Genomic DNA, 18,889 nt, shown 5'->3' with positions numbered 1-18,889 from the left:
CTCTCCCATTGCGGAGCACAGGCTCCAGACGCGCAGGCTCAGTAGTTGTGGCTCATGGGCCTAGCTGCTCCGCGGCATGTGGGATCTTCCCAGACCAGGGCTCAAACCCGTGTCCCCTACATTGGCAGGCAGATTCCCAACCACTGCGCCACCAGGGAAGCCCTATGTAACCGTTTTTTAAAAATTGAAGTATAGCTGATTTACAATGTTGTGTTAACTTCTGGTGTACAGCAAAGTGATTCAGCTATACATACATACATACATATATTTTTTCATATTCTTTTCCATTATGGATTATTACAAGATATTGAATACAGTTCCCTGTGTATGTAACACATGTTAACTTTTTAATGACAAAATTATAGAAATAGAAAACAGGAGATCAGGAGAGAAGTGAGCGTAACTATAAAAGGGCAACATGAGAGATCCTTGTGCTGGTGGAAATGCATATCTTAATGTCCTGGTTATGATACTGTATAACAGTTTTGCAAGATGTTACCACGGTGGGGCGGGGGGACTGGGCAAAGAGCAAAGGGGATCTCTCTGTATTGTTTCATACAACTGCATATAAATTTACAACTACTTCCCAAAAAATGTTATAAGAAAACAGAATGAAAGAAAAGACTCATTTGAGGGAGACATAAATGCTAGGAATAATTAGATAAAGAAGGAAATTGCGGGCTTCCCTAGTGGCGCAGTGGTTGAGAGTCCGCCTGCCGATGCAGGGGACACGGGTTCGTGCCCCGGTCCGGGAAGATCCCACATGCCGTGGAGCGGCTGGGCCCGTGAGCCATGGCCGCTGAGCCTGTGCGTCCGGAGCCTGTGCTCCGCAACGGGAGAGGCCACAACAGCGAGAGGCCCGCGTACCGCAAAAAAAAAAGGAAGGAAATTGGAGCCTAAAAAGTGAAGAGGAGGCAGAAGGAATGGTGAGCATGAGTCCATGTGTTTGCCTTGCACTCCCGGGGGAGACAGAAGTGTGGGGACTCTGGGCAATGCCACTGTGCCTCCGAGGGAAGCACGTGGAGGCCACAGTACAGTGTTCTGTCCTCTGGCCTGAACCTGTCAGACTCTGCTGTGTACTGCAGAAGGGGATCCACACAGGGCGTGTCCCCACCCCCAGCCTACACAGAAGTCCCTAGTCCCCCCTTATCCAGGGTAGGCAGCTTCCAAGACCCCAGTGGCTGCCTCAAACCACAGGTAGAACAGAACCCTGCACGTACTAAGGTTTTCCTGTACAGGTGCTAATTAATATTGGCATATACAGTGTGGAAACACTGGACAAAGATAACGCACTCCCCAGGTAGGAGGGAGCGGGAAGGTGTGAGATTTCACCAGGCTACTCAGAATGGTGTGTAATTCAAAACTAATGCATTATTTCTGGAATTTTCTGACCACAGCCGACCTCAGATAACTGAAACCTTGTAAAGCAAAAATATGGATAATGAGGATTACTGTATTATTCAAAGTTTTCTTCCCAGCAAAATACCCAAGTTACTCTGTCTCTGGGCCAAAAGGGATTCAATTCAATAAATGTGTAGATTTATTTATTTATCTTTTCTTCTACTTTTGGCCGCACCTTGCAGCTTGCAGGATCTTAGTTCCCCAACCAGGGATCAAACCCGGGTCCCGGCAGTGAAAGCGCCGAGTCCTAACCACTGGACCACCAAGGAATTCCCCAATTTGTAGAATTTAAAAACAAGTTTTTAAAAAAGCAGCCTGGCCTCCTCCTCAAATACCTGACAATTACTCACCTGTCCCCAAGCATACAGGTTATTGTGTGTCTGAGATGGATTCACTTTGGACAAAAGGAAGCGAGCCTTTAAAAAAAAAAAGAGAGAGAGATTTAGATTTAAAGATTAAAAGTGGCATTAATATTAGTGTAATAGAAAAAAAAGTTTTTACATTTTTTTTGTTAAATTAGAAACTTTTTACCACATAGGAACCCATTTCTTTAGTTTAAGCCCAGTTTCTCCATTTATTAGGGTTCCTGAAACATGAAGTGTGTTTCATTCTGGCAATCCTCTACCTTACACCAACATATTCTGACCACTCATTTAAAAAGAAGTCATATTTGGAAGCTGACCTGTATGTCAGTTTATGTCACCATATAAGATACGAACCAGGCAGTTTGGATTTATAGCCATGAGAATGCATAATAAAGCCAACAGAGCATCAGGGCCGGGCTGGGCTCGCTCACCTGGCTGCCTCCGTGCTCCGTGTTGATGTACCGCGGCATGGGGAAGCGCGCGTGCAGGATCTCCTGAGCATCGTCCAGGGGTGCCTGCAGAAGGTGCTTGAAGTTTTCGTACTCAGGCATGTCCTGGTAGCCTGCTTTCTGCCACTGGGCTATGGTCTACACCAAAACAAAGAAATAAAAACTACCGTGGAGGTGCTGTGATGACAACCTTCTCTGACGCCCCTGACATTCTAACGTCCCACCCAGAACTTGTTTCCAGTGACGAAGTCTTCTGTCGAGAGAGATGAGTGTCCGAGGGGAGCCATGTGGAGCTGTCCAGGAGCATGAGTAAGCCGAGCACTGCGTCCACGACACTGCCACCTACACAGTCCCGCCAGAAATGTCAGTGCCCACCACACCTCCCCTCCCCTTTCTAACTGTACTGACAAACACCCCGGATCGGGTGCCCCAAGGGGCCCTGGGCTCCCCTGCTTTCCACCTCCCCCGCTATCACTCGGTCTAGCCCTCACATCCTCACCACCCCTGGTAGGGAACGGGGTTTGCCGGCTTCCTATACAGACTCCACTGTCCTTTCTTTTTCCTGGTGGTACACATCTCACGCCCTCCTCCGGTGCACGGCAGTCCCACGGGCGGGTGGGACCGACTACACCCCAACCCCTGCTCCCCTGGGCCCCGAGCCTCTTGGTGGTGGAGATAAACTGTAAGAATCAAAGCATGTGTGTTAATTAGGCAACAAGCAGAAGGCAATACACCAAAGTGTGGAAAGGAAAGACTGTCTCTCCAGCTAAACATGGTGTCTCAATCCTTCTTTCATTCCCGTCAGCAACTGTGTTAGGAAACACACCTTAATCACGCCGGAAATGAAGAAATACTCACTGACTGATTAATATATCTTTATAACTAAATGGAAGTGCTTTCACATGTTATTTGGGGGATACTAAAAAAGAAAGCAATGGAGAAAGAAAATGGAGTAAGAAGATGTAAGAAGTGAGGAATGTGTTCTGGAAACAGAACTGCTGTCAGGAGACCAGCCTGCTCTCACCTCCGCTGCGGCACCAGCGCCGTTTCCCAGGTCTTAATTTCTGACTGGCTGGCAGCATGGAGGGAATGCCCATCGGCTTGCTTGGGACCAAGAGTTCATAAGAACCCCCGCAATCAGAATGCTTAGGACTTTTAAAGGGCGAGAGCGAGGTCATCTGCCTTCATCTTTAGAACCTATCCCTTGCACACAGAAGGTGCTCAATCAACGTGTAAAGGAACAGGATAGCGGCTGTAGTCAGAGATGTCTATAACGGATGAGCTGAAGACACAGGAAGCTCCTGAAGGCATCAGTGGAAACAGCAGCTGGTCGGTCAACCAGCCTTAAGTCTAGGACCACTACCGATGACCTGGCACCTGTGGCCAAGTGGCTAGCAAAGTGGCTGTTAATACACTGAAAACAGTTTAAAGTTATAAAATGCCTGTTAGTATTAGAAAAACCATTTCTTTCTAGGGCATTAAAGAATGCTGAAACACAATTTACATCTTTTCAGGACATTTGAAATCACTTCTAATGTACAGACACCAGGAAGTCAAGTCAGTTGCCCAAGCAATGTACTAAAGGTAAAAAATGTACAATAGACAAAAAAGAGAATATATCCATGAATATAACACTCAGTTAAAGGATTTTCTCCTGAGGAGCCATTCCTTTCCTTAGGGCATGAACCTCTTTGAGAAAGAAATGCATGCTGCCCTGAACACCATCCACAGCCATCCTAGGGATCCAGAGACCTGGCATAAGGTTCACTGGGCCACATTATCTCAGAGAAAAAACTCTAGTCGCAAACTTAGCAGTATTTACTAGCGACTCTAACATAACTCTGAAAGGACAGTGTGAATATAAAAAGTTTACTGACGAAAAGTAAACTGATCTTGCCTGACAACTCAGAAAGCAATAAATCATAGTGATTTAAAAGGACCACCTGAAAAACAGTATGGAGGTTTCTCAAAAAGCTAAAAACAGAACTACCATATGACCCAGCAATTCTACTCTCCTGGGTATATATCCGTAAAAAACAAAAACACTAATTCAAAAAGACACATGCACCCCAATTTTCATAGCGGCATTCTTTATAATTGTCAAGATATGGAAGCAACCTAAGTGTCCATCAACAGATGAATGGATAAAGAAAACATGGTAGATATATAAATGGAATACTACTCAGCCATAAAAAAGAATGAAAATTTGCCATCTGCAACAACATGGATGGGCCTAGAGGGTATTCTGCTAAGTGAAATAAGTCAGACAAAGACAAATACTGTATGATATCACTTACAAGTGGAATCTGAAAAATGTAACTAGTGATGTAACAAAAAACAAGCAGACTCACAGGTATAGAGAACAAACGAGTGGTCTGTGGAGTGGGGGGCAGTGTATATACAGGTGGGGGAGTGGGAGGTACAAACTACTGGCTCAAGGACGTGTTGTACAACATGAGAAAAGTAACCTTTAAAAAGTGTATAGGGCTTCCCTAGTGGCACAGTGGTTGAGAGTCAGCCTGCTGATGCAGGGGACATGGGCTTGTGCCCCAGTCCGGGAAGATCCCACATGCCGCGGAGCGGCTGGGCCCGTGAGCCATGGCCACTGAGCCTGCGCGTCCGGAGCCTGTGCTCCGCAGCAGGAGAGGCCACAACAGTGACAGGCCCGCGTACCGCAAAAAAAAAAACCCCAAAAAAACAAAAGAAAAACAAACAAACAAAAAAACAGTGTATAAAAAAATTAGGGAATTCCCTGGTGGTTAGGACTCCACGCTTTCACTGCCGAGGGCACAGGTTCAATCCCTGATCGGGGAATTAAGATCTCGCAAGCCTTGCAGCATGGCCAAAAAAAAAAAGGACAACCTGACATTTACATATAGCAAGTAATATTAAAATTACTGAATATACAAATACCACCTTTTTTCCGGGTCCTGAAAAGGAATTTTATTCACTAGCATAAAAGCCACTATACTCATTATAATAAACTGTGGGTTTTCTAAGCTCAAATTCTTTTTTCAAATGTCATAAAATTAGTAAATTAGTAAAACATTATAGTAAGAAAGAAATTAACTTCATCTTACCTCACCAAGATAAATGACAATTTGGAAGAATGTGTCCATCAGCAAAATTCTGTCAGCTAGAATGCTGCTACTGTCCAGGAGCACAGGCTGAAGCAAAAGAGAGATGGCATGGGTCTTCCCTCGGTGTCCACACGGCCACCTGCCAACCCCACACCCAGCAGGGAGGGTCTCATCTTCGTGCCAAATTCCCGCATTCTGCTCCCTGACTAGGCAGTTCTAGATTTCAACTTTGTAGAAAACACAGGCTCTAAATAATCTCTCATCAACGGGGAAGTGAGATGAATGTTATTATCTTTTGCTCTAGGAACCAGAAATAATTCCAAATTTTCTCAGTTTTGTGCTAGAAATATATTCTATCAGAGACACATTTCTCTCAAATCTACTGCTATAGATGACAGAGAACTCCAATGCCTACATGAAAAAGAACATCCTTTAATACAAATTTTAAAGTTTCCTACAAAATACATTTGACTATGACTTTTATTTCAATAAGAAAAGTAACTTAAACTTACATTCATTAAGCAAAATTTGAAAATTTCTACTCAAGAACAACAAATATTGAAATTTTGGTGTATTTCCTTATAGTTTTTAATTCTTGCAGGCTTTTAAAAAGTCATAATTTAGAAAAGTTTCTACTTTTTTATTTAACATAAGGATTTATTTTATTATGTTACATAAGCTTTGTGAATATTTCTTAGATTACTTAATTTTCCTGCTATTGAACATTTAAATTGTTTTCTAATTATACACGTCCTATGACTTTTTCCTATGCACATTTTTTTTTTAATACTCAGAAATAATGTTAAATTACTATAAAGACTCAAAGTTTTCTTTTTTACAGTTTGGCTCTAAGAGTAAACGTGCTAGAAAAAAGTCTGTATTAGGTGATTCCAACTGTGGGAGAAGCACTCACAGCGGCCCTTACCTCTGGCGGCCCGTGGAAGGAATAGGAGTAGAGGATGGGCTGGATCATGATGAGGGACTGGGTTAGGTCCTGTCGGGCAAAGTGGTGTCGATAATACGACGACTCATCAGGGCTGTTGTTGAAGACTTGAAGAAACGGAGACCTCCTCAGATGGAACATGAACTGCATTTACAGAGAAAAAGACAAATGCACACAACTGTCACCTTCCTAGACACCCAGAGAGCAGACCTGCCCCCGCCCTGGTAACAGGAGAACCCAGCCCTTAGGAACAAGGCCTCTGGGTTCAATGAACCAGAGTGGAATGGCAGCCCCGGGGGCCAGGGAGGAGGGAGGGGAGAGCTGCTGTTTAATGGTACAGAGTTCAGGTTCGTGAGATGAGAAAGTTCTCGAGATTCCCTGCTCAACAATCAGACATACGTAACACTACACCACACTGCACACTTAAACGGTTAAGGTGGTCAATTTTATGTTATGGGGTTTTCACTACAATTAGAAATAAACATAATTTTTAGAAAAAGAGGGGGCCCTCTGGGCATGTCAAAGCTTCTGCATGAAAGAGGCAAGGCAAAGCACTGCTTTCTGGAGTCACCGGGCCAGGTCGCAGAGCAGAGTTTCCGCTCTGAAGAGGTCACAGTCCAGTGGAGAAAAGGCGCACTCAGGGCCCCAGCGCAGGAAAGTCCTGGTATGATGGGGTGGGGGTGGAGGTGCAGCAGGAGCGTCCCCAAAGCCACTGGGGCCTAAAAGACGTGCGAGAAGGAGCCAGAGGCAGCAGAGGGACGCCAGGCACAGTGACAGCACAGGAGAGGCCAGAGTGCTGAGACAGAGGCAGAGCGCTGGGAGTGAGGAGCTCAAGGGAGAAAAGGCCAGGAGTCGCCACTGCAGACAGAGATGCATTCCTTCCAGCCCCCAAGGAGCAGGGGCGGGAGAGCAGCTGTTAGCTCACGCTAAAGAGCTGCCAGAAGATGAAAATGACCTGCCTTGAGAAGTACAAAGCTTCCTGAGAGGGACTTCCCTGGTGGCACAGTGGTTAAGAATCTGCCTGCCAATGCAGGGGACATAGGTTGATCCCTGGTCCAGGAAGATCCCACATGCTGCAGAGCAACTAAGCCCGTGCTCCACAACTACTGAGCCCGCGCGCCTAGAGCCTGTGCTCCACAACAAGAGAAGCCACTGCAATGAGAAGCCCGCGCACCGCAACGAAGAGTAACCCCCGCTCGCCGCAACTAGAGAAAGCCCGTGTGCAGCTCTGAAGACCCAACGCAGACAAAAATAAAACAAACAAAGCTTCCTGAGAAGCTTTTAAATATAATGAATTGTAGGTTCCTAAATTATGACCCAGGCTGATACTCGGCACATCCTACGTACAGGGCACAGAGCGCTGGACAAGAATGATCGAGTCCCCCTGACAAGCCACGAGGAAAGCTCTCTTACCACCCCTAGTTCACAGGCAAGGAGACCGAGGGGCAGGCAACTTGCCCAACACCCCTCGCCACTGAGCGGTAGGGCCGGCCTCTGCTCCAGGCTGCCTGGCTCTGGACCTCTATGCTACACGCTTCAACAGAAAGAATCTAAGAAATCACCTAAATTTGGTGGTTTTCAAACTGCCCTCCGAGCCTCAGCAGATCCTCGGGGCCCAGGGGTGCGGGTCACCACGTCTGTCTGCTCTCTGTGCTGGCTGTTGAGAGGCTCCTCTTGAAGAAAAGATTCCCCGGCTTTAGAAAGACTGCATGCCACTTCCCAGACCAACTCCATCCTTCTGAAGAGGTTCGGGACCTCATCCAAGACCGGCAGCAACACAGCCAGCACTGGAACCCGGTTCAGCCCTGACCCTGGCCGGGCCTGGCCTCTTTCCACAGCACTGTCCAGCCTCAACTGCTCGGGCACAGGACAGACAGGCACACGGCGGGGACTGCAGAGCCCTACTCTGGGCTGAGCGTCCAGTGAGGAGACCTCTGAAGCCCCCCTCCTTTAGCCCTGAGTCCAAGCTGTACAAGTTCATGACTGAGGCCTGCGTCCACTTGCCAAATCGAGTATTCAAAAAGGTAATACCCGATGGAGTATCAAAGTCCTAACAAGTTCACTTAAGGTTGAGAGTTTGCTTCTTCCTACTTATTCCTCATTAAGGGAGGAGGGGAAAAAGGTTGAGTCTGCCTCCAGTTCTGGGGAAGCTGCATCTGTGAGGGCCCCGACCTGCACACCCCGGGCCCAGCTGCGGAGCTGGCTCCTGGCCGCCAAGCCAAACGGGTGCCTGGCCCGCGGCGGACCCGGGGTCAGCCAGCCTCGCCCCTGAAGCGGAGCTGAGCCCCAGCTGCCACACTTACAGACGAGGGTAGAGGCTCAGAAAAGGCAGCACCCAGACCCCCGGCTGTGGTGCCTCGCTCCACCACCCCCTCCCGGCTCCGAACGTTTCCACACACCTGGTCCCCGCCATGCGTGGGTCTTCACAGTCACGACGCAGCACAGCCACTACAGACACGTCAACAACGTCTACCATGGTAACTGCGGTCTCATTTTGCTGCGTTCATGTTCACGCGTGACCGTCCACCCAGAACTTCTACAAATCAGAGGTCGTGTTGTGGCCTCACAGCAACAATCCTGTTTTGCCTTCTCCCCAAAGTCTGTGCACCTGCTCTCTGCGTGTCACCCGCGCCTTCCGTGGGGCTCAGGCACTGTCTGGCCTTGAACTGAACGACCTCATCACCTCCAAATGGAGTCTCAAAACACACAGAGTCCTGACTTGACCCCGAGAGCAGCGAGTTTTATTTCTATCACTTTCTTCTTTAGTTATTTTAAAAAACATATATTACTTACCTGAGGATATAGAGAGAAGGAATCTGATAACCTAAAAGATGCGGGGTCTTCTTTGGTATATTGTCCAAACTTCTGACACTATTGAGAGAAAATAGAAAAAAACAACAACACACAAAAAACCTAAGTGAGTGTCACCTGAGAACTCCCTGGAGTAGGAGGGCCATGCCCCACTCTCAGCTCCGCCCCTGCCTGCCCGAGTTCCAGCCCAGCCCCCCGCAACACCCAGGGGATGTTAAATGCAGATCTGGGGGCAGGGGTGCTGAAGGCCCCACGTTCTAAGCAGCTTCCAGGCGATGCCGGCCGAGGCTGCTCCAACAGCGAGGGGCTTGAGAAGCCTTCTCAGGCGCCTCTTCCATAAGAAAATCCTCCAGGACTCTGACATCCTAGCAGTTACAGACAGGCCTAATGTTCTATTATTCTACAACTCCATTTTCTTCTCCTCTCACAGGCAAATCTCTGAACATTTTCTCTTCCTGCCTTTATTTCCTCTTCATGTCATACTTCATTTCACCAGGGAGGCAGATGCCCACCATCTAAAGAGAGCTCATCTCTGGGAGTGACCCTCTTCCGACCGCATCCTTGCACAGACCTCACCTTCCTCAACTCCCTGCCACCGTGAGCCATGTGACTCCCCGAACCTCCTGACCCCTTCCTTCAGCCGCTGCAGCAGTGCTTTCCTACATCCTGTCACCTCTCCGACTGATTTTCTTTGCCTCATCCGACAGCCCGTCTCCCTACCTCCTCCTGACGACGGTGGGCTCCCCTGAGGTTAGTTCCTGGCCCTCTGCTCCCATCCTCCTTGCCTTGGCTACACACGACATGGCGGCCAGGCCAGAGTCACCCAAATCCCTCCCCCACATGCAGTGCTGACCTCCGACCCGAGCTCCTGTCAGGACCTATCCTAACTACAGGGTGGCTTTCCTTGGACATGCAAGTTCACATTCAAAATAAATTAAACTAGTACATTAGAAAAGGGGATTCCCCTCCCTCCCCCCTCACAGCTGCTCTCCTTTCCTGTTTCCCACTGCTCCATCATTCTTGCAGTTGCCCACACTTAAAACTTGAGTTAGCGTTGATGTTCTTCTTTTTTTTTTTTGCGGTACGCGGGCCTCTCACTGTTGTGGCCTCTCCCGTTGCGGAACACAGGCTCCGGACGCGCAGGCTCAGCGGCCATGGCTCACGGGCCCAGCCGCTCCGCGGCATGTGGGATCTCCCCGGACCGGGGGACGAACCCGTGTCCCCTGCATCGGCAGGCGGACTCTCAACCACTGCGCCACCAGGGAAGCCCGATGTTTTTCATTTTTGATTCCACGTATAGTTCTACCAAGTTTGGTCAATTCTTCTCTCGGCATACAGCCTGATTCCAAAGCTTCTCTCCCCTCCAGCTGTACCACCGCCACCTTGGTCTCAGCTCCCTGGAGCCGGCGAGATCCTCCGCTGGCCTCCGTAGCAGCAGCCCTTTCGCCCTCCGATTTACCTTATACAGGGATGGCGAGTGCAGTGTGAACACAGCGTCACGCTGCTCTCACGCCCCCGCCTAAGAACCACGCTTAACCCTTCCCCTCTAACACCCAGGCAGAGACTTCACTTTACAGTCAAGGCACTGCTCAAGCAACCTGCACCTGCACTGCTGCTCCCCCACCGTAGTCGCTGGTCACCCGTGACAGCGGCCTCTCCAGGGTCCCCAGCATGAACTGAATGCCCAGCTACACCCCACAGGCTTGTGGGTGCTGGGCCCTCCACTTGGCAAGCCTTGCCTTCTACTCTCTTTAAAAAGACTTGACTCAAGGCTCACTTCCCACCAGAAGCCTTCGCCAACCACTTGGACTCTCTGCTCAATTTCAAATTACGTTTGCAATGCTGACATTCCCTGAAAAAATGATTCTGTGGGACAGCAAGGGCACACACAGGGCTAAACAAAGTTCAATAAGTTTTGTTACTGTGCTTTTCAGGACCTTTGATCACTAACACGTGCTGTGAATTTACAAACAGTAAGATCATAAGGTATCTCAATTATTGATTTATTGCTTTGTGTTTCCAAACTTACCCTTTTCGCCGGCTGTGAGATGGATCTGGGGCCCTTAAATATTTTTCCCCAGCCAGGGCACTACGTTAGGCTTGGTCAGCGGATGGTAGCAGCGTCTTCACGCAGCACTGGCGCCTGTAGCCCCCCAGCCCCGTTCGCCCCTGCTGAGACGCCTCCTGGTGAACGGTTTTCTCGGCGCCACAGAGGGTGAATTTCTACTAAGTTCCTCCAGCAGGCACCACGGCAACATCTCTGCTCTAAGAGACCCAACGAGCCATGGCCCTGCCCCACCTGGGGCTCCGTCAGCCCTGGGAGGATGCGGGTCTTGCTGGGGTGCTCTACCTCAGCCTGGAAGTAGCACCCCTCAGATCTACTATCCTGTATCCTTCAGACTTCTCTTTACCTCTTACTAGCCAATCCCTCATTATTCTAATCCCCTGTTGTGACACTAATTCTTTATATAACACTCCCCCTGTTTAAACTACCGCGTGGCTTCTCTCTCCTGATTAGACCCAGAATGACACATCAGGCATCTCCTCACACTCACTGGGCCACGGACCCCTACTTCCCCCCAAACCCTCCAAGATATAGAGGGAAAACAGAGAACCACAAGATACACAGGGACTCATCTAAGTCAACCCTCAACACACTCAGATTTGTACCATTACCTAAACGGCCTGTGTGTGGTGTTTCTTCCCAACTGTAACATGAGCCCTTGGGGGAGATGCATATTTAACACTTCTTTTACATCATTCTCAGAACGTCTGGTGTTTGGCATGAGGTAAGCCACTAATAAAATTCTTATTTACTGGCTGTATAAAATAATAGGTTTAAACAACAGTTTTCTCAAAAGTAGACCAGAGACCAAGACTGAACGTAGTGCCACTGTCCCCAGCTTACCAGTCGGATGAGCTGTCGGTCCAGCCACCGGAGCACATCTGGCCCCTCCTCCGACTCCGCTCGGAACACTCCCAGCCGCGCCATCAGGACCGCTGCAGCCTCCTGGTCAAATGCTGCTTCGATGTGTTTGAGCTGACTCTGTGCATCTGCCCAACTGACCATTCCAGAGTGAGTGCTGTGCTTGCATGCGGGAGAGGCCTGAGAGCCGGCTCTCCAATAAGACACAGACATGGATACATGACAAAGAGGGGTGTGTGTGTGTGTGTGTGTGTGTGTGTGTGTGTGTGTGTGTGTGTGTGTGTGCGCGCGCGCGTGCGTAATCTGTTCCAGTATTTTTACACACACACACTCACACTCACACACTGGAATATTACTCAGCCATGAAAAAGAATGCAGTTCTGCCATTTGCAACAACATGAATGGACCTGGAGGATATTATGCTTAGTGAAATAAGTCAGACAGAGAAAGACAAGTACTAAATACTCTGTGTTACCACTTATATGTGGAATCTAAAAAATGAAACAAACGAATATAACAAAACAGAAACAGACTCACAAATATAGAGAACAAATTAGTGGTTACCAGTGGGGAGAGGGAAGGGGAGAGGGGCATAAGAGGTAAAAACTACTATGTATAAAATAAATAAGTTAAAAGAATATACTGTACAGCATAGAGAATATAGCCAACATTTTGTAATAACTTTAAATGGAGTATAAACTATAAAAGTTTCAAACCACTATATGATACACCTAAAACTAATATAATATTGTAAATCAACTATACTTCCAAAAAACTTTTTTTTCAAAATAAAATAAGATAAAATGAATGAGGTAGAGGCTTTTATGCACTGACATGGAAGGTGTCCTTGACACATTCTTGCGAATATCTTCACATAAGCCATCACGTATATAATATACACATGTGGTCTATAACTGCACAGAAATGGGATTGTGAAGTTACATGTCACATGTCAGTACAGTGATAGCATTTTACCTCTGGGGAGAGTGGGAGAAACCCATTCTTTACATACTTATGTGCTGCCTGAATCTTTTATAAAGAGGGTATATTTATGGGTCACTTATTTCATAAATAATGAAAAATGACTTTTAATGAACTTATTCCTACTGAAAGGAGAGTCTTCTAAGCCAGCAGTGCCTCCTCCTCGTCCTGCTCTGATCAAATGAGCCAGTGAGGGCTGGTGAGAACCATTCACTCAGCAGAATCACAGAGATAAACTACTAGATGTTAGATTCTCTCTCCATAGCAAAAAGCCAGAGGTTCAGCGGAGAGGAAGCCAGGGCCACTCACTTGCGGGCGATGGTAGTCACGCGGATGCGCCGCTGGGTGCTGGAGTGCTGGTAGTGCGTGACAAACTGGATGGCGCCGCGGCCCCCCTGCGGGATCGGGGCGTTGTGCTGCAGGATGAGAGGCCAGCACCCATTACTGTCACCACATGACCCCACACAAGCGGTCACAGAGCCTGTGCACTCGTCCTAAGACGATTGACACGGCAGTGACCGCAAGATTCTTGATGCGTTCTGAATGGTCCACTTAAATTCGGGGCATTTCACTGTTTGCAACTTTTACCTCAAAAAAGAGAACCATATGGAAATAAATACTGAACGTGAGTTGATATACACGTTAAAGGGTTTAGGGATGAAAGACACTGGTGACTGCAATTTGCTTCGAAATGCATCCAAACACAATGAATTGGGGAATGGCTAGATGTGTAACAAATCAAACACAGCAAAATGTTAGTTACAGAACCTGAGTGGTTGATACTTGGGTATTCACTATACAATCCTACTTATCATTCTGTACGTTTGAATTTTAAAAAATAAAATACTGGGGAAAAACTGACACACTCAAAAATTCACCAACATTATGATGGCTGGCAAAAGCCATTCCTCTTCTGATGACCTTATCAGTTCAACAACAAATTGACAAAAGCAGTTTGCTGTCTGACTCTGACCATACCCTGGAAGGAATAAAAATGATGTCAGACTAAGATCAGGCTAAACACAAGCCCAAAGTAGCATCACTTTGTGGAGAAAGAAACCGGAGGCCACCAGTCTGTAACAAATCAGAAAACACAACATTGAGACGCAACTATTCACGAAAAAATGCAGCCCACCTGATTGACTACTTCAAAGTAGATGCCGAGCGTAGACGTGGGATCCAGGCCACAGATTTTCCACTGACTCGTGCCACCAACACCAAGCTCCTAGGGGAGAGAAGAGGGATTAAAAAGAAATGAAACAAAAAAGATGCTCCTGTGATTACCTGCTGATGAAAAGCACTGACTCTGAGAAGGGCAGGTCCCTTAGAATATCTCATTCCAAATGAAAATTTAAATTTCGGGACTTCCCTGGTGTTCCTGTGGGTAGGACTCTGCACTTTCACTGCAGGGGGTGCGGGTCCCATCCCTAGTCGGGGAACTAAGATCCCGCATGCCACGCAGTGCGGCCAAAAAAAGGAAAAAAATATTTTTTTTTAAATTTCACTGAAAAAAGTACAATTACAGACCAGAATAAAATTTAACATTTATTACAGTACTTTACAATTAGGCTTTTTATACTGGCACTCTGGTCAGTTTTCATTACGTCGTTGAGCTTTCTCTACACACACACACACACACACACACACACACAAAATACATAACACTGATGTCAACTGAGAGAATCAGGTCAGGGATGGGGATGAAGTAAATACTTGAAAAGAAAAAGAATTACCTGCTTAGCTTGAAAGATTTATGTACTTCTTCCACCATTATTAGAACAAGAAATAATTACAGAACTTTAGCTGTTAAATATTAATTTTTAACCCAATTCCTTTATGCAAAAGCTACATATAAATTCTTGGTAAGACAACTGAGATTTTAATCATGTGAAGGCTGCTTTGGGTTGACTAGTTGAATGACTCCCAGCAATAAATAAGAAGTTCACTTGGGCTTCCCTGGTGGTGCAGTGGTTGAGAGTCTGCCTGCCGATGCAGGGGACACGGGTTCGTGCCCCGGTCCTGGAAGATCCCACATGCCGCGGAGTGGCTGGGCCCGTGAGCCATGGCCGCTGAGCCTGCGCATCTGGAGCCTGTGCTCCGCCAACGGGAGAGGCCACAACAGTGAGAGGCCCGCGTACCGCCAAAAAAAAAAAAAAGATCACTAAAACATGAAGGGTATCACTGTTTTAAGCATGACATCTAGAAGAAAAGTCTGCAGGTGTCAAATACCTAGAACCATTAACCAAGAAGATCACTAGACTCTGAAACATACATTTGATCATTCTAGAGACAGTGAATACTACGCATTTTAACACCTCATTATAATATGGGATACCATCCTTAGAAAGTAACACAATTATGCATCAAGAGAGTCATGATACATACCTCTTCTGTTACTCTGAATCCACCCAAACTGTACACTGTGAGCTGAGTACAGCTGACACCAGTCCGGTCTCTCTACAAAGCCACGCCAGGAGCCCATGTCCCTGGCCACAGAACCAGCAGTCTCAGGAAGGTGATGGTCAGAGGGGAAAGGGAAAAGTCACAGCTCTACAGTGCAGGCTGGGGAGGACACCCTGCGTTTCACAAGTCTTTCCTAAGCAAGATCGTGAGACGAATGGATTCCTAGGTGTTCACCTTCCCTTTCAGGGCCTTTTCTAAAAGAGGCACATAACATCTGCTGGACAGTGAAGGCTGCACCCACGAACAATGGCAAGGAAGTAAAAGGAGCCTGTCTGCCCCCCTTTCTTGCCTTGCTAATCCCTTCTCTCAAATCTCTCTCCACACCTTTTGACTCCATTTTTAATACGAAACCATTTTAATACGAAACTCCATTTTTAATACAAAACTAAATCAAGGGGATTCAGAGCATGTCACCCAAAATATGCCAGGCTGGCATAAAGATTATTTTAAGCTGTAGGTAATTATTAAAAAGAAGACATAAGGGGCTTCCCTGGTGGCGCAGTGGTTGGGAGTCCGCCTGCCGATGCAGGGGACACGGGTTCGTGTCCCGGTCCGGGAAGATCCCACATGCCGCGGAGCGTCTGGGCCCGTGAGCCATGGCCGCTGAGCCTGCGCGTCCGGAGCCTGTGCTCCGCAACGGGAGAGGCCACAACAGTGAGAGCCCCGCGTACCATAAAAAAAAAAAAAAAGCAGACATAAGAAAACTCTCTATCCTCCTCCTACCAGGAAGTCAGGAGCTTCTTAACCATCAAAGACAATGCTAGATGCTTATCAGTCCAGAGGCAGCACCAGAAGAATATATGTAACAACTCTTGGTAAAACAATCTTCCTTTCCCATCCGTCTCCCCCATCTGTCTACTCTTCCACAATTTGCCACCCCTAGAAGATCAAGGTCCCTTTCCTTTGTCTTGTCACTTATCTACACATTTATTGTAAAAGAACATTTATTGTTAAGATGCAACTAATCCCAAGGTCTAACTCCCTCTGAGTGACTCATCACTGAGTATGTACGTGCTGTGTTATGTGTGTGATGCACACATTAATAAACTTGTTTGTTTTTCTCCTGTTAAGCTGTGTTTCGTCAGTCTAATTTGCAGGGTCCCAGCTAATGAAACTAAGGTGGGTAGAGGAAAAAGAAAAATTTCCCTCCCCTATAGCACCAACCCTCAAGCGTGGCCACAAACCCTCCAGAGTCCCACAAGCATTGTATTCTCTCACCAATACACAAATTCCTTACGTAAGCATCTACCCTGCCTTGATCAGAAGAACTGTAAAGATGGAATTAGGAAGTCACCAGTTTATTGTGATTCAAATACACTGATTCAGGATAATCAATGGATAACCTAAAACCATAAGGTGAAAGGCTACTGGCAAACAAGATACTCATGTTGTGCTACAATCTTGTTCAACAGATCTCCTGCTAATGGCAAAAAGGAAACGGGCCCCTGTAATTGAAGGACAGTCATCACCTCACCACAACTCAGCATGAGGTACACAGATCACTCAGGAAGCATGGGGGACAGAAAGGTTTAACCCGAATCTAATCATTCATCTAACCTCCACTTCACAGCAAATACAGCGAGGACAGAAAACAAGTCAGACAAGGAAACAAACATACGGAGACACTCAATTACAGAAGACTCCTGGCATTGGCACTGTCTCTTCAACAGACCAACATCATCAAACAAAACAAAACAAGCAAAAAAGCCTAAATAAAATGACAGGAAGACCATCCTACATTTTAAAAGACTAAGGATATGTATTATCAAATACAATAGTGGTTAGAGAGGAAAAACAGCTGCAAAGGACATCTGGAGAGAAATTAGGGAAAGAATATGACTATATGTTAGATGATATTAGGAAATCATTGTTTTCTAAGGTTTGAGAATAACGGAGAAGACCCTTGTCTTCAGAAGATGCACACCGCAACACTGACAGACTAAGTGTCAAGACGTCTGCAACTTGCTTTCAAAAGCAAAATATTGATATGATAAAAGAATATGGCAAACAGATGAAATCAGGTAGATAACACAAATGTGGCCAAAACGAGGACAGAGGAATTATGACAAAATGTCAACGATTACGGACTCTATGTGGTGGGGATACAGACTCATTACGCTCTTCTCAAAACTTCCCTGTGTGTCTGAAAACTGTACTTTCCTCCCCTCCTCCACCCCCCATCCAAAAATTTCACGGCTGAAACCTACTGGATCCTGGAACAGCTGTACTAAGTTATAATACCTTCTTAGGCAGATATTAAGTCTGTGGAGAATGTGCTGGAACAAGGCAGCCTCCCAAAGCCTAAGAGTACACGTCCCTGAGTACATGGGGGTAACGAGGGACTCGCCACAGGGGCTTGGGCAACAACCTGCCTCACCCGGAGGGTTACAGGAATATCCTCTCAAAAAGCCTGCCTCTGGTAACTTCAATAAAAACTTACTCTAAGTAGTCACTAACGAGTGCTCATTGCTGATGAGGACAAAAGCTTCAATGGGAAAGGTGAAACCCAGTGTGGGCGTCCTGGGTACTGCTCTAAGTGCCTCACCTGGGCTGCTCGTGGAGTCCTCCCAACAGTGCTGTACAGTAGGTCCCATTGCTGCCTTCATTTCCCGGACAGAGATGCTGGATCCCGGAGGCATGAAGCACCTCGTCAGGGCCACACCTGCACCCTGAGCCCACGCCCGACTCTCCCATCCAGCCTCACGTTGAAGAGGACGGTGAGGGAAAGACGTGACTGTGACAACCCAGCCCAGACCCACCCTGGACAGGCCTCACTGGACCAAAAGTGTACACTTGGCAGCTCAAGTGTCATCAGAGAAAGTGGGCCACCAGCAAGGCCATCTCCCCACCTAGTGAGAGCTGAACTTCGTTCCATGTACTCAAATCTGTCACTCAAGGAACACCGCTGTCTACATGCGCCACAGTGTCACCCACTGCCCAACCAGCTCAAAACGGTCTCTGTGAAGCGAGACAGAGGGAGCCCTTACAAGGGCAATAAGCACACGGGTCTGTCCCTGCAGGACTGTGCTGCACAGAATGCAACGCCTGGTAGCTCTCTGGCGCGGCCACCCAAGAAAGGGTAGTCGGGTGGGGAACATGGTCCCTACCTAGCTCCCCCGTTGTCATCTCTGACCCTAAGCAAGACACTTAACCTCTCTGAGCCTCAGCTTTCTCCTCTCTGACCGTTCAGACCAATGGATGGAAAGACAGAAATGACACTACCCCTCAGGGCTATGGGCGTCAGTGAGTTACCCCTCTCTCCTCACCACAGACACAAGCCAACAGGTGACACGATGCAAGGTCATCCAGCCCCGACACGTCTAAGGGGTCAATTCCCAGGCAAAGGAGGTGAGGGTGATGGAGGAGTTTTCCTTACGTTTTCTGACACACATGGTCCTTTCACGTTCAGAGACACACAAGGGCCTATGGCTCCGGCAACCTTCAGTTCCCGCGAGGTCTGAGGCAGAATT

General features: G+C 47.4%; 1 protein-coding gene across 8 annotated transcripts in view; it reads right to left on the bottom strand.

Annotated features, from left to right (window-relative positions):
• SEC23B (SEC23 homolog B, COPII component) overlaps positions 1-18,889 on the bottom strand; it is a 39,518-nt gene that overhangs the window by 5,910 nt on the left and 14,719 nt on the right. For all 8 annotated transcript variants that reach the window (XM_089896497.1, XM_089896496.1, XM_022594233.3 and 5 more), the window contains 9 exons: positions 18,796-18,876; positions 14,092-14,181; positions 13,266-13,372; positions 11,958-12,111; positions 9,032-9,109; positions 6,221-6,382; positions 5,296-5,382; positions 2,198-2,353; positions 1,752-1,817 (listed from right to left, as the gene is read on the bottom strand). In XM_089896497.1, coding sequence (XP_089752623.1) covers positions 1,752-1,817; positions 2,198-2,353; positions 5,296-5,382; positions 6,221-6,382; positions 9,032-9,109; positions 11,958-12,111; positions 13,266-13,372; positions 14,092-14,181; positions 18,796-18,876 — 981 coding nt within the window. The remainder of the gene's footprint in view (positions 1-1,751; positions 1,818-2,197; positions 2,354-5,295; positions 5,383-6,220; positions 6,383-9,031; positions 9,110-11,957; positions 12,112-13,265; positions 13,373-14,091; positions 14,182-18,795; positions 18,877-18,889) is intronic.

The sequence above is a fragment of the Delphinapterus leucas genome, chromosome 15, assembly GCF_059928025.1.
Source record: "Delphinapterus leucas isolate spDelLeu-1000000601 "Yukka" chromosome 15, BTC_Dleu_Yukka2, whole genome shotgun sequence".
Lineage (NCBI taxonomy): Eukaryota > Metazoa > Chordata > Mammalia > Artiodactyla > Monodontidae > Delphinapterus > Delphinapterus leucas.
The sequence above is the reverse complement of the archived record's forward strand: the minus strand, read 5'-3'. Positions and strand labels throughout refer to the sequence as shown.